General features: G+C 49.7%; 2 protein-coding genes across 3 annotated transcripts; one reads left to right on the top strand and one right to left on the bottom strand.

Moving 5' to 3' along the window:
• Positions 1-62: 62 nt before the first annotated feature.
• Positions 63-4,494, bottom strand: SNRPD2 (small nuclear ribonucleoprotein D2 polypeptide). Its single transcript, XM_081120066.1, has 3 exons — positions 3,854-4,494; positions 2,225-2,404; positions 63-327 (listed from the first exon to the last, which is right to left on the bottom strand). The coding sequence occupies exons 1-3, from the start codon at positions 4,093-4,095 to the stop codon at positions 153-155; spliced, it is 597 nt and encodes a 198-aa protein (XP_080976192.1). The 5' UTR covers positions 4,096-4,494; the 3' UTR covers positions 63-152.
• Positions 4,495-4,595: 101 nt separating this feature from the next.
• QPCTL (glutaminyl-peptide cyclotransferase like) lies at positions 4,596-13,502 on the top strand. 2 transcript variants are annotated; one of them, XM_081120064.1, is made up of 8 exons: positions 4,623-4,887; positions 5,378-5,521; positions 6,234-6,515; positions 7,855-8,007; positions 8,108-8,207; positions 8,673-8,789; positions 10,234-10,338; positions 13,331-13,502. In XM_081120064.1, the coding sequence occupies exons 1-8, from the start codon at positions 4,678-4,680 to the stop codon at positions 13,480-13,482; spliced, it is 1,263 nt and encodes a 420-aa protein (XP_080976190.1). In that variant the 5' UTR covers positions 4,623-4,677; the 3' UTR covers positions 13,483-13,502. The 2 variants fall into 2 exon arrangements, with proteins under 2 accessions (XP_080976191.1, XP_080976190.1); XM_081120065.1 differs by having other exon boundaries at positions 4,596-4,887; positions 10,234-13,502.
• Positions 13,503-13,926: the final 424 nt, after the last annotated feature.

Raw genomic sequence — 13,926 nt, 5'->3', positions numbered from 1 at the left:
CAGCTGCCTCCCTCTGCCAAGCCCGCCCCACTAACAAGGCCCTGAGAACAGACAGATGCCACTAGAAAAAACACAGGATTTTATTGTTTTCATGTGGACAGCCAGGTCTTTGCAGGATGAGGGAGTGAGTTTTGGCGGCAGGGAGGAAGCCCCTACTTGCCAGCGATGAGCGGGTTCCGCAGGACCACAATGACTGAATCCCCACGCAGGAACATCTTGGAGATGTAGCGGTCCTTGTTGACTGGCTTGGACTTCTTCTTGCCCTTGCCGCTCTTGGGGACCTCGGTCCACATCTCCTTCACATTTTCCAGCACCATGTTGCAGTGCCTAGTGGGGACAGGGAGTGGGGAGGCACCAGGCGTGAGGGGACAGCCTTCTGACCTGCCGTCCTCTTTGAGGTGCTGCTTCCCTCCTGCAGCAGCAACGGAAGGCCTCAGATGGAGGCTGGGGCAAAGGACACCATCCCTGTGCCACAGTTTCCTCTCTAAAATGGAGACATTCATGGTGCCCACCTCATAGGGCTGCTGTGAAGATTAAATGAATCAACACAGCATTCTTGTAAAGTACTCAGAACAGGGCCTGGCACAGAGCGAAGGCAAACAAAATGGTCCTGCCTGCGCTTTTTAATTCCCACTATTTCTGGAGGCATCAGCAAAGGAGTTGCTTCTCTTTGGAGACCAGAGGCCCCTGGGGCCTGTGGCAGCACATGAGCCTCCACTCATTCTGCTTTGTCCCTGTCCTTGGGGGGCTAGGTGGGCATGTGTGAAGATAGTAGGGATTAGTTCACTCAACGAATGCTTGCAATGAAAAAAACAGACACTATCCCTGCCCTCATGGGGTGTGCGTTCTAGCGAGCGGACCAGGATGCTAAGCAAGTGACCAGATACCTGGACTGTAACATGCTGTCAGGTGGTAACTGCTATGACGAAAAACTAAACCAAGGTGGAGGGATAAGAGGACATATGGAAATATCTACAAATGGTAAGAAAACAATTTTAAAAAATCAAGAATGAGGTGCTCTGGCTGGTATGGCTCAGTTGCTTGAGTGTCATCCCGTGTTGTTCTGCAGACCAAAAGGTTGCTGGTTCGATTCCCAGTCTAAGCGTTAAGCCGTCAATCACCGCATTTCATTCCCAGAATGTAAACACGTATGACCTCCACCTCTACAGCAGGACACCAAACACAGTGGGATGACTTCACTTACCCCAGGTCACACTTTAAAGTGGCAGAGCCTGTGTTTAAATCCACATCTATCTGCTTCCTTGTGCTCAGCACTTCCTGTTGTTCTTAATCTTGTTTTACTCAGAGGGAAAGGTTTGTTTGTGGTCATGTATAGCTAGTGGCTAACATGTCCCAGCATTCAGCCTCAGCACACGACTGTGAGGATAGCACTTTCCAGAGGCTAAAAAATTCAGCTTATATGTTTATTGAGCATTTATCATGTGTTAGGTACTGAGTCACGTGCTTTTCATACGTAATATCATCTAGTCCTCACCACTGTTCTACGGGGGGCATAAGAAAACTGAAGCTGAGAGAGAAAAATCACTTGCTGTTGATTTTTTAATCAACACTCAGACCCTAGCTTGCCTGTTCATTTTATTCAGGTCTGTCCACTGCTGCCTCTTCAGATGGGGCCTCTTAACCAGATAAGACAGCACCCCCTTCCCAGTGCTCCATTATCCTTACCCGGCTTTACTTTACTCCATAGAACTTAACACTTCTCGTCAGCTTCCCTACCTATAACAAGCTCCTTGAATTTAGGAAACACGTTTGTTTTAGTCATTGCAGTGTCTCCAGAGTCTAAAACAGTACCTGGCACGGTGCACACTCTAATTATGTAATAACGAGACTGAGAACAGCCTTGTGCCAGATGCCATGCTTCTAGTGACTTACTACATTTGACATGTATCAAGCCACTGAATCTTTGCAACCACCACGATTACTACCACTGTTCAGATGGTAGTCACTGGCCAAAGGTCACGTGGCTGCTAAGAGGCAGAGTTGGGATATGAACCCTTGAGGACTGGCTCCTAAGTAGATGCCCATAACCACTGTACTGCACAGCTGGAGGGGCAGCAAGAGACAGTCACACCTCGGGTTTTAAGGTACTTACTCTCCCAGCTTTTTTGAGAAACCTGGTATTCTGCCTCCTCATAATGGAGCTGGGACTGCTTCTCCAGGTCTGGCCAGAACCCCTCCCAAGACCCTGTCAAAAAGCCTTTACCTGTCAAAAGCCTTCACGCGGCCCAGGAGTTTCTTGTTGTTTCGACAGTTGATGAGCACCTGGGTGTTGTTCTTGACTGACTGTGTGAGCACGGATAGTGGGCCCGTGTTAAACTCCTCCTCCTCCCGCTTCTGCAGCTCCTCTGGGGTCATCTCACTCTTGGGTTTGTTGAGGAGGCTCCTGAGTGAGTCAGTATGAAACCATAGGTGAGAGAGCTAGGAAGCTGGAGCATGGGTGCTCATGACCTTGCACTCAGTGTCTTTCCAACCTTTCCCCAACACACCTACCCTCCTACTCAGTCCTCACTTGGCATCACCATTTGGATGCCTAATAAATTCCAATCTTGCACATCCTAGGTTGAGCTCCACAATGCCGAACCACCTCAACTTATTCTATCCACAGCCGCCCTCATCTCCATCAATGGTAACACCATCCTCCTAATTCTTTCAGCAAAAACTCTGATAGCAACTTGATTCTACTTTTTCTCTCACATCCTACATTCAATCTGTCAGCAAAGCTTGTCATCTGCCTCTAAAATATGTCCAGAATCTGATCATCTCTTACCAAGACCTGAACCTCCGTCATCTCTCCTAGAGTTCTACTGGTCTACCTCCACCCACACTCCCCAACAGTGTTCTCCACAGAGCAGTCCCAGGGGCTGTGCCAAAACCTAAGTCACATCATCTCACTCTTCAAAACCCTCCCATGGCTCCCATCTCAGTGTAAAAATCCAAAGCTTTTACCATGCTCTGCATCTATTCCTTTCTTTTACTCTGTTCCAGCCACAGTGTCCTCCTGGGTAGTTAAGATATTAGGCAAATTTTCAACTCGGGCCTCTACATTTGCTTTTCCCTCTGCCTGGATGCCTCCCCAGGTATCTCTGTGGTTCACTCTCTCACTTTCTTCAGGTCTTTTGCTCAAATGTTGCCTTCTCAATGTGTCCTTCTGTGCTAGTTAAGTTACTGTCTCTCAAAATTGACATTAGCCATTGTTTTTACTCTGCTCTCTCGTTTCTTTATTCATAGCCCCCGTCACCTAACACACCATATACTTCACCTGTTTATTGTCATTACATTAACCACCTGCCTTTTCCTGCCCCATAAGCTGCAGTAGAAGACTTTTCTTGTGGAGGGGGTTTCACTGATAGAGCCCAGGCATGTAAAGCCGTGTCTGATACATGAGCACTCAATAAGAAAATTGCTTAACGGATAAATAAGTAAAATTATTCCTGTCTCTCATTATCCGGAAATGTCGCGAATTAGGTCGAAACGCTAACCGTCTCCAGCTCAAATTATCCGGATAGTTCCTCACCTCAAATCGTTATTCCTAAAAGTCCATACTTTACTCGCCTAGGTTCTTTATTCGTAATATCGCTTCCGCTTAAAATTCATTTCAATAAGACTATTTGGTAAAGCCGCCAACCGGTTGTCTGATAAAGCTTTTCCCACTCCTGAACTCAGGAGCCATCAAAGCCCCACGCGCGTTCTCAAACTCAACAGGAGAAAAGTACCCCACTTGACCCCTAAAATCTCCGTATCCGCGCCCCGCTCTACCCATCCCCTTCCACCGGTAAGTGGTCAAATTTACATCCTCCACCCACTCCCGCCGTTTAAGCCTCGGTGGCCTCACATGGTGGCTGGCGGTGGCTGCGCTCTCAGAAAGCTCCCGTCGCCTCCGCGATGCGTCCGCCTCCGAAGAGAAAGCGCGAGAAAGGCGAGACTTCCGCTTCCTGCGGCCCACTTCCGTCGGCGCCTGCGCAAACTCAACCAGCGGCGTGCCTGTAGCCTGTTGCCATAGGGAACCCGCCAGCCCCGCGCGGCGTTAGGGTAAAAGCCTTTCTTGCTTAATGGTTCAAACACATTCAGGACCATACGGGTTAGATGTTCTCGACAAGGAGAGAAAAACAAAGCGGGTCCGACTTAAACCATTTCGTTGCAGAAACGGCACAGGCGGCGGGAGGGAAAGGACACACCAGTTCCAAAAGCCCGCCGGCCCGTCCTTCGGGGACGCGGTCTCCGAGAGGCCAATCTGCTCCTCGCTTTCAGGGATGGGCTCCGCCCCTTTTTCTTGGGGCTCGTTTACGTGTCTATTGATCTTTTCGACTGCGCGGACCCAATCCTTTGCCTACATCGGGGAGGGGCGTGCACCTGCGCCTGGGCGGCCGCGTGTTTTCCATGACCAAACGCTTCGCATTGGCTTCCTCTCCACGGCTGAGGCGGAGCCTACCCCTTTCGCGCTCCCTTTTGGGTTGTGCAACTCTCACGGGAACCGTAGGCTAAGCCCCAGGGAGGCGTGTCCTCAGGAGGAGAGTCCCCATTGGCTTCACTGATCGCGGGAGGGTGGGATGGTGCAGTTGCTCTTGTTGTTCATTGGTCCGGTGATTCCATGGGGTGGGATTTGGCTGGGCCTAAATTTGATCAGTGGTCCCCGACCAGTTTCTAGGAAAAGGTGCCATGCGTTCCGGGGGCCGCGGGCGGCCCCGACAACGGTGGGGGGAACACGGCCTCTTGCAGCCACCTTCACCGCCCAAACGCCGCCTGCTACCGCGGGCGCAGCTGTTGCCGGTGCTGCTGCTGGCGCTGGCGGTGGCTTCAGCGTTCTACACCATCTGGAGCGGCTGGCACCGCCGGACTGAGGAGCTGCCGCCGGGCCGGGAGCTGCGGGTGAGGCCGGGCGGGGGCACCGCGGGGGCCCTCATTCCTCGCCTGCCCTTACCGAAGGTCTTAGCTGGACGTGGCTTTATCATATGGCCCTAGCTACAGGTGCCGCCGTTGTGGTCTTTAGGATGCATGCCCCTTTTTAATGCAATGAGGCTTCGGGCTTGTTCTGTAATAGTGGCTCCCTTTTATAAAGAGGAAAGGTCTGTAGTCGTGAAACTGGGGTTTCTGGGTACTAATCCGAAAGTCAACTATTTGGAAGAGTCCCCTTTTCTCTCTGGGCCTCGATTTCGCTATCACGATTGAGGTAGGCTGGAGCAGGATAGGCTTGGAGGGACTTTTCCTGTGTCTAGGGTTTATCCTAGAAACCTCCGATGCTGGAAGCCGTGATTAGGAAAAGGAACTGGGGCTTCTTAGGGGGCACGGCGCCCGGGGTAGGGTCAGAATGGGGGTTGCTCTCACGCTCTGCTCTAAGCCATCTCACCCCTCACCCAAGGGCCCGTTGATCGCAAGCCTTCCCGAAGCCCGAATGCGGAGAGTGGTGGGGCAACTGGACCCACAGCGTCTCTGGAACACTTATCTGCGTCCCCTGCTGGTTGTGCGGACGCCTGGCAGTCCGGGTAATCTCCAAGTCAGAAAGGTAAAGAGCTGCACCTAACCCTTCAGACCGCCAGGAAATGGGAAATAGGCATTCTGCGTAAGATTGCGAAGTGTGTGGAGCTAATCTTACTCTAGAGTGACTACCAGGCTGTATTGCCCTCTGTACTGCCCCCACTAAAAGCTTACTATGTGCTAGGCACAAGTAACAGCCCTATGAAGTGGGTACCAATGTGATCTTCATTATGCAGATAGGGAAACTGAGACTCAGAGCAGTTGGGCATTTTGCCCAAATCCCACAGCTAATAAATGGTGTACCTAGGGTTTCGGTACCATCTCTATATTGTCTCCCAGAAAGCATCAAGAGTTGTTTGAATACTGCCCGAGTTCAAATCCCACTTCAGCCACTTGTTGTGTGACCTTGGAGTAGCTTCCTAAGCTCTCTGTGCCTCAGTTTTCTCATCTGCGAATTGAGCCACTGATGATCCCAACCCCATAGAGTTCCTAGACTAGGACTTGGCACACAGTGAGTGCTACTGAGGAATGAGCTGTGATTAGTTTTGGGATCAAGAGGTGGGGTCATTCCACACCTGGCACTTAATAGATATTCAGCTGAAGTGTGTCAAAGGAATGATTCTAACCAAAGTAGGACTTGTGAGTCAGTCTGACTGCTCTGCATGGCTCAGGTTACATGGCTTTTTCCCTACATCTTCCTCAGTACCCTACCCACCCTCCCACCTCTGTCTTGCCACTAGTTCCTGGAGGCCACCATGCGGACCCTGACGGCAGGCTGGCATGTGGAGCTGGACCCCTTCACAGCCTCAACGCCTTTGGGGTCACTGGACTTTGCCAATGTGGTGGCCACGCTGGACCCAGGGGCTGCCCGTCACCTCACCCTTGCCTGCCATTATGACTCAAAGCTCTTCCCATCTGAGTCGGCCCCATTTGTGGGGGCTACAGATTCAGCTGTGCCTTGTGCCCTGCTACTGGAGCTGGCCCAGGCCCTGGACCAGGAACTGAGTAGAGCCAAAGATCAGGTGAGGAGTGGGGGTAGGGTAGGGGTGGAGGGCAGGGGCTTCATCTCCCTTGGTTGAAGCCACCATCCTCCCTTGCCTGGTCTGGTCTTCCTGTCTCCACTATACCTACAAAGACACAGAGATCTTTCCACCTCCTGAATGTTAGATCCTGTCCCCCCTCTGCCCCAAACCCTTCCTTGGCTCCTACCTCATTCCATACACAAGCCAGAATTCTTATAGTGGCCCATGAAGTGTGCCCTGTTACCTCTCTAGTCTCATCTGCCACCCCTCACCCCTCGCTCACTCCACTCTAGCTACCCACTGCCTCTGTACCTCAAATCCACAAGATTCACTGCCACCCCAGGGCATTTGTACTTGCTGTTTGCTCTGCCTAGAATGTGCTTTTCTCATATACCTTCCTAGCTGGCTCCCATCCTTCTTTCAGGTATCTACTCCAATGTTACCTCCTCAACGAGCCTTCCCAACCACTGTGTTATTATTCCATGATTTGTGGTCCTTATGTTGATTTGTCTGTCTTCACAACTAGAATAACCTCCATCTAGGCAGGGACTTAGCTGCTTTTGTTTCTGCTCTATTCCCTGGGCCCAGAATATTGCCTGGAATGAAGGAGGATGTCAATTAAAATGAGTGGAATGAATGAAAACACAAGTTTCCTCATGCTTTTCCCCTGCTTAGACCCCCTCCCATGGCTTAAACACCAGTGTCCCAAAGTCCAAGCTCCCTGGGCCTTGCTGACCCCTCAGGCCTCTTCTTAAACCTCTCTTGCCCCAGCCTTGGTTCATATGCTTCCTTGCCTTGGAACACTCTTCCCTCCCCTCCATTTTCCCAGGCCAGCTCCCACTTACCCTCAGTGCAAACATACCTTCCCAACAGACTCAACATGCTCCCCAGGCCAAGTTATCCCCCACCCCCTTCCTGTGCTCTTTCAGGGCCCTATAGTTGTTGGAAGCATTTGTCCCAGCTGCATTTCACTGTTTGTATAATTATTCATTCATGGGTCTGTCTCCTTTGCTAAGTGGGCTACAGGAATAATGATAATCAGAGCTAACCCTTTAGTTACTGTATGCCAGTCACTATTCTAGGACCTGGATTCGAATCCTACCCTATGAATAGAACTGTTATTAACCCCATTTCTATATGAGAAAGCTGAGAATTTAGTAACTTACCCTATACTGCTTAGCCAGGAAGCAGCCGAGCCAGGATTTGAACTCAGGCAGCCTGGCTCAGAGTCTATGCTCTGTGAATGAGGAGACCTAGTTTGTCCCATTTAGCTCTGCAAGCAGGGAGGAAATGGAGGTGGGTTGAGGTCAGGGCTGACACTGAGCACCAGCTCCCACAGGCAGCCTCAGTGACCCTGCAGCTGCTGTTCTTGGATGGTGAAGAGGCGCTGAAGGAATGGGGACCCAAGGACTCCCTCTATGGCTCCCGGCACCTGGCTCAGCTCATGGAGTCTGCACCCCACAGTCCCGGCCCCACCAGGATCCAGGCTATTGTAAGACCAGGGCCCCACTGGGTTCCGGTGAGGGAGGGAGGGGTATGGCAAGGTTGGCAGCATTCCACCTGGCCTCTCCAGTCCTGGTCTCTCTCCCTAGGAGCTCTTTATGCTTCTTGATCTTTTGGGAGCCCCCCATCCGACTTTCTACAGTCACTTCCCTCGCACAGTCCGCTGGTTCCATCGGCTGAGGAGCATCGGTAAGGGTGACAGTGGAAGCAGGCTTCAGCCTGGGATGGAGGTGGGAGGGCTGGAGTGGGCAAGCACCTGTTCTCTGAGGGGTCATCCAGCCTTCCCTCTACCTCCCTAGCCTCTCTCTAAGGCACTAACACAAAGGGCAAGACACAAACAGATCCCACAGCAGTTGTGATTACAAACGGGGTGTCAAGTCATATAGCCCTGGGTTCGAATCTTGACTCTTCTTACCAGCTGTGTGAACTTGGGCAAGTGGCTTTATCCCTGAGCGTCAGTTTCCTATCTGTAAAGTGGGCATGGTGGTAGTGGTAATAGGAGAACGTGCTGCACCTGCAGGAAGGGGTAACATTCTTCTTCCTGTGGGATGACCAGTGCTTTACCTTCAGACTTCCTGCCCTCTGATTTGTGAGCAGGGGAACCTTTGACCCCTGAGGGGCTGACCTTTGCTCTCTAATCCCCACTACCTCCAGAGAAGCGCCTGCACCGTTTGAACCTGCTACAGTCTCATCCCCAGGAAGTGATGTACTTCCAGCCTGGAGAGCCCCCAGGCTCTGTGGAAGACGACCATATCCCCTTCCTCCGCAGAGGTACCTGCCACAGGGAGGAGTGGGGGGTGGAGGTCCAAGGGAGCCACAGGTGGGCCCTGGCTCTGACCCCTTCCCAGGATAGGGGGCTGGTGGTAAGTTAACCTCTTTGTGCCTTGATTTCCTCATCTGTAAAATGGGGATAATAGCCCACGTCTCAGTTTCTATCTTGTTGAGGGTGTTGAATGTGTTAATACAAAGTGTAAAGACCTTTCTTGGACCAGTGCCTGGCACGTAACAAGCATTCAAGAAATGTGAGCTGTTACTGTTTGTTCCTCAGCGATTGTAGTTTCTTCTAGCTCTTTCCTTTCAAGGCCCTGGTGGCCCAGCAGAATCACCAGAGGAGCTTCGAAAAATGCCCAGTCACATTTCAAGCCCACCGAGCAACCTCCTTGGGCCTCTGTGCTATTTTTACAGAACTCCCAGATGATTCAGATGCACAACCAGGGCTGAGAACATCTGGTCAAGGGGTTCAGAAAATAGGTTTCAGAATTGATCTGGGTTCCAGGATCTGAAACTTAACCACTGGTTGACCAAAGGCAAATTAATAGCCTCTCTGAACCCCCGTTTCTTCTGGGGGAATGAAGAGATTTATACATGAAAAGCATGTCTGTGTAGATTCATAATCACAGGGTTGGGAGAATGAGATTAGGTATATGAAATGCTTGCTTACCCAGTGCTTGGCATATAGTAAGTCCTAACAACTGCTTTTATATTTCTTACTCTGTAATTTACTCTTTCAACAAATATGCATTCCTTACAACGCCTTCTTTATTGATTTGTTCAACGAATACTTCCCAAGGCAGATACTGAGCAGGGGTCAGGGATACAGTGATGTGCTAGGGTCCACCTGCCTCCTGTCTAGTGGGGGACCAATGTTTAGCAAATTGGACAAACGCAGAGAGAAGCGCTTTGAGGACAGGAACCCAATGCAGAACAGTGGTTAAGAGCACAGACTCTGGAGACGTGGCCTGGATTCAAATTCTGTGCTGTTTACTAGAGGCGGGACCTTAGGCCATTAACTCTGCCTGCCTCTATGTCTCAGTGTCCACTTCTGTAAAATGTCGGTAGTGACAGCACCACCTTAAAGGGTTATTATAGGATAAAATGGTGTGTATGTGTGATGTACGGCCTTAGACTAGGGTCTGGAATAGAACAAGTACTATATAAGGGCTAGCGATTAGTAAAGACGAGAAGAGCCAGATAAAGTACACCTGGCGGATGGTCAGACATCTGTCCCTTCTGGTCTTTCCATAACCCATTAAGTTTTGAGCTTCTCTTAATTTGTGTTATGAAAACAATAGATATACTGGGTATATGAATTTAAACTAACATGTACCCTCAGACACCTAGCGATTGTTCAGAGCTCTTTAAGCTCTAGAACAGAGTATCTTCTGGGGTGGGGGTGGGGAGGCCTGGGCCTGACTGACTTCTCTCTGTTCCACAGGGGTCCCGGTGCTCCACCTCATCTCCACGCCCTTCCCATCTGTCTGGCACACGCCTGATGACTCTGAGGCCAACCTGCACCCACCCACAGTGCACAACCTGAGCCGTATCCTTGCCGTGTTCCTGGCTGAATACCTGGGGCTCTAGCCTGCCAGGCTGACGCTGAAGGAGAAGCGCCCAGCAGGGGATGGCTTCAGGCTGGGCCCACCTCGGGTGTGCTGGCTCATTCTTAATACCTTTGGCTCTGCTTGTGCTGTGGCTGGAAGACTCTTTCCTATGACCACAAGCTGCCACTCTTCACAGACATGGAAAAGACTGTCGTGGGGTGAGAGCCGAAGGAATAAGAGGTTGGGCCCTGCTCTGAGGGAGATATCGGGCTGAAGGTTTGCAAGGGCCAGATGCTATTCTGTTTCAGCCAGCACACCATGGACTGGCATATGGACCAGCACCACCACCCAACCCAATGAATTCTCTGTGGCTTTTGTTTTTGTGGCAGTTAATTCTTCAGAGTGGGCAGCCTTGCTACTGCACTGGTCCAAGCCTAGCTCCTACATGGATGTGCCATGTGGGGCCCACAAAGGATGTGCTCGTAAGCAGGAACCGAAGAGTGGGATGCCAATACTTGGGAAATCCAGGTCCTGCAGATCCAATGGGCAATACTAGCAGAACCACCATAACAGGTGTTGCATGAATAAAGGGACCAAAGAGGCGGGGTGAGACATTAAATGAGTTTCTTAGTTGCAGTGTGAATTTTCAAGGGTAAGACAATGCATTGTTTTCCCAGGTATTTCACCATGGAACCCCTTTATTGGGAAGCACCTCACAGAACTAGGTACCTCAGAAGATATTTGGGAAACACTGGTATGTTTATGGAAGGAATGACAGGACAGGAGTCACTGCAAACTAGTTATACCAAACCGTCCTGTCCATTTTAGTCATGAGTACAGGAGTGCAAGATGGGGGGTGTAACTACAGCTCCAGTGATGGCCTGAGGAAGTATTTTCCAACCTTACCTAACTTTCAGACTCAACTGGGGTACTTATTAAAAATGCAGACTCCCGGGTTCCACCCAGACTATTGAACTAGAACTCCAAGGAGGCGATGGGAACCTAACAAGCACTGGAGGAAATCTCAAGATTAGCAAAGTTTGGGATGCTCTGTCCTTAAGGATAGAGTTTGGTGTTTTCCCAGATGCTTAGCAAACCTACTCCAAAGAAAACCATAATATGGAGGGTGCCTAGAATGGAAGTCCTATGCTGGGCTCTGTGCCTGCTGGCTTTGTGACTTTATTTTTTATAGTTTATTGATTTATTTATTTTTTTTAGAGAGGAAAGGAGAGGGAGAGAAACATCGATGTGAGAAGGAACATTGATTGGCTGCCTCCTGCTCACCCCCTACCGGGTGCCCTGACCTGGAGGGACCAGCAACCTTTTGGTGCATGGGATGACATCCAACTGAGCCACACAGGCCAGGGCCTGGCTTTGTGACTTTGATGGAGACCTGGTAGGTAGCAGGGATGTCTGGCCAGGATGGATGGATGTTAAGTAGTAAAGGTGAGCATTGGCCTTCTGAGCCGACTCAAGGCTGGAAACTAGAGAATTCACGGGCTGTAACTCAGGATATCTAATGACAGGATAAAGAGGTTCTCAGTTCACATTCTGCCACAGTAGCTGGCATTTATTGGGCACCTACTACAGGCCAGGCCCCATGAGCACTTTACACCAACTCAGCCTCCCCCAGATCCTGAGGTAGGTACAAGTTTGGTTCTCATTTTACAGGTAAGGGGGTCAGGTCTGAGATTTATGAACCAGTTGTTTACAGAGCCTAGATTCTCACACACGGCTGTGCTCCTAACCCCAGTCCCTTCCAAAAGTCACCTGTGCGGGACCAACAGATTGTTAAGAAAAAGTAGCTCCTCCTGAGGCTTTTAATTGGGTGCAAGTTAAGTCAGGTTGGGATTGGGGAGAACAGACCAGTGACCTGTTAAGAGGTGGAATAGAAGTCCAGTGTTCAGAAAGGGAAACTGACAAACATCAACCAGAGGGTCTCAAACCACAGGGAGATTCCTGTTCACTTGTGTGGCAGGCATGGTGCCAAGCACTTAAAAGTGCACCATGTCCCCTTAGCCTTATAGCTACCCAGAAGCAGATGAGACATCGTCTCCATGTTAGAGAGGGGAGGCAGAGTGTTCAGTTACATCCCCAGCCCTTTCGCCCTACAAGACATCTTGGTTAACAGTACCACACTCCAGGCCCTGAGCAAGGGGCCTAATGCAGTTTTTGCATAAATCTGGGGCAAGGGTTGTGGGCTCCATTTTACAAATGAGGCTGCTGCTGCCACTTGGCGTGGCGGTGCTTTCCCCAGCTCCATTTGTCCCCCAAACTTAGGGTCTCCCAGCCTCAAGCTATGAAGGGGCCACTAGGTGTATTTAGTAAGCACAATTGTTGAGCACTCTAGCTGTGATGTATCACATTAGTCTTTTGAGGAACCATCAGTATTCTCACCTTTCAGATTAAAAAACAGCTTCAGAGAAATCCACTGCTGAAGATCACATAGCTGGACACGTTCAATGCAGTTTGTCTAGGGGAACATTTCTTTTTATTTGTCCTGTTCATGACTCATTGGGCTTATTGGTCTTTTACCAGCCTGGAGTAAAGGAACCATCATCTTTAAATATCTTTGCCCAATTCTCTCTTCTGATTCTAGAATGCCAATTAAATATTAGACTTGTTCACTCTATCCTCTATGACCTTCCATATTTTCTTCTTTTTTGGTCTCTGCTTTTTCAGACTCATCTCTAGTTAATAAATCTTCAATTGTGTCTAATGTGCTGTTTCACCATTGAGTTTTTACTTTTAGTTATTATATGTTTGTGGGCTTTTTCCCTTTCCTATCTGCTAGGCCACTATTTAGTTCCAAGTTCCCTGCAGATATCTGCAAGCTCCTGTATTCTAATCTGTGACCCACAGTCTCACCATCTGAAGCTTGTTTTTGTTCTGTTTCTGCTGGTCCTTGCTCATGCTTGTTTATTTCCATGTGTATTTGGTTATTTGACTGTACACCATTCATTGTCTGACAACTGTTTGTGGGGACTCTAGGAGACAGTTCCTTTGCCCAGAGGATTTGTTTGTTTCTCCCAGACATCTTGGCTAGAAGTACCTTGGGACACATCACTGATGCAAACCCAAGCCACGGCCAGCTTGAGACTGGGCCACCATACCTGCTCAACATTGGATTTCTAAAGAAATAAAAACTATCTTGTTTAAGCTACTACTATTTTGAGATTCTGAGTCCAAACTGACACAGATGAAGAGTCAAAAATAATTTCATACTAAGGGGATTGGCCAGGGATCCTTTTCTCAGCTTTTCCATCTCCCCATGCACAGCTCCCTTCTTTCCCAAATCCCCTCCCTGAACAACATACAAACCAGTCTGGGCCCAGCCTTATAAATATGGATTTTATAGAAAGGACCAATTCAAAATTGGTCAGATGCCACACGCTAGAGGCTTCCAGAACCACAGGGATGAAAAAAACAAACCTAAACAGAACAAACAAAAACACCCCAGACCAAATTGCCCAGAGAATCAAGGTCTCAGTAAACCAGAGGCTTCTTCTAAAGAAACATGCAGCCAGGGTGGAGAGACTCCAGTGCCTGAACAAGTCCCCGGAGCAGAAGGAAATACAACCCAGAAC

The sequence above is a fragment of the Miniopterus schreibersii genome, assembly GCF_964146895.1.
Source record: "Miniopterus schreibersii genome assembly, chromosome: 18".
Classification (NCBI taxonomy): domain Eukaryota; kingdom Metazoa; phylum Chordata; class Mammalia; order Chiroptera; family Miniopteridae; genus Miniopterus; species Miniopterus schreibersii.
Note: the sequence above shows the minus strand (reverse complement) of the source record. Positions and strands in the feature narration are given on the sequence as shown.

Excerpts from the sequence above, each read along its gene's own strand:
- SNRPD2 (XM_081120066.1), bottom strand. The coding sequence starts at position 4,095 with ATGGTCCTGAATGTGTTTGAACCATTAAGCAAGAAAGGCTTTTACCCT. Across the intron at positions 2,405-3,853 it reads CAGCCACCGCCAGCCACCAT|GAGCCTCCTCAACAAACCCA; the intron begins GTGAGGCCACCG and ends TGACTCACTCAG. Across the intron at positions 328-2,224 it reads CGCGTGAAGGCTTTTGACAG|GCACTGCAACATGGTGCTGG; the intron begins GTAAAGGCTTTT and ends TGTCCCCACTAG.
- QPCTL (XM_081120064.1), top strand. The coding sequence starts at position 4,678 with ATGCGTTCCGGGGGCCGCGGGCGGCCCCGACAACGGTGGGGGGAACAC. Across the intron at positions 8,208-8,672 it reads CCATCGGCTGAGGAGCATCG|AGAAGCGCCTGCACCGTTTG; the intron begins GTAAGGGTGACA and ends CACTACCTCCAG. Across the intron at positions 8,790-10,233 it reads TATCCCCTTCCTCCGCAGAG|GGGTCCCGGTGCTCCACCTC; the intron begins GTACCTGCCACA and ends TCTGTTCCACAG.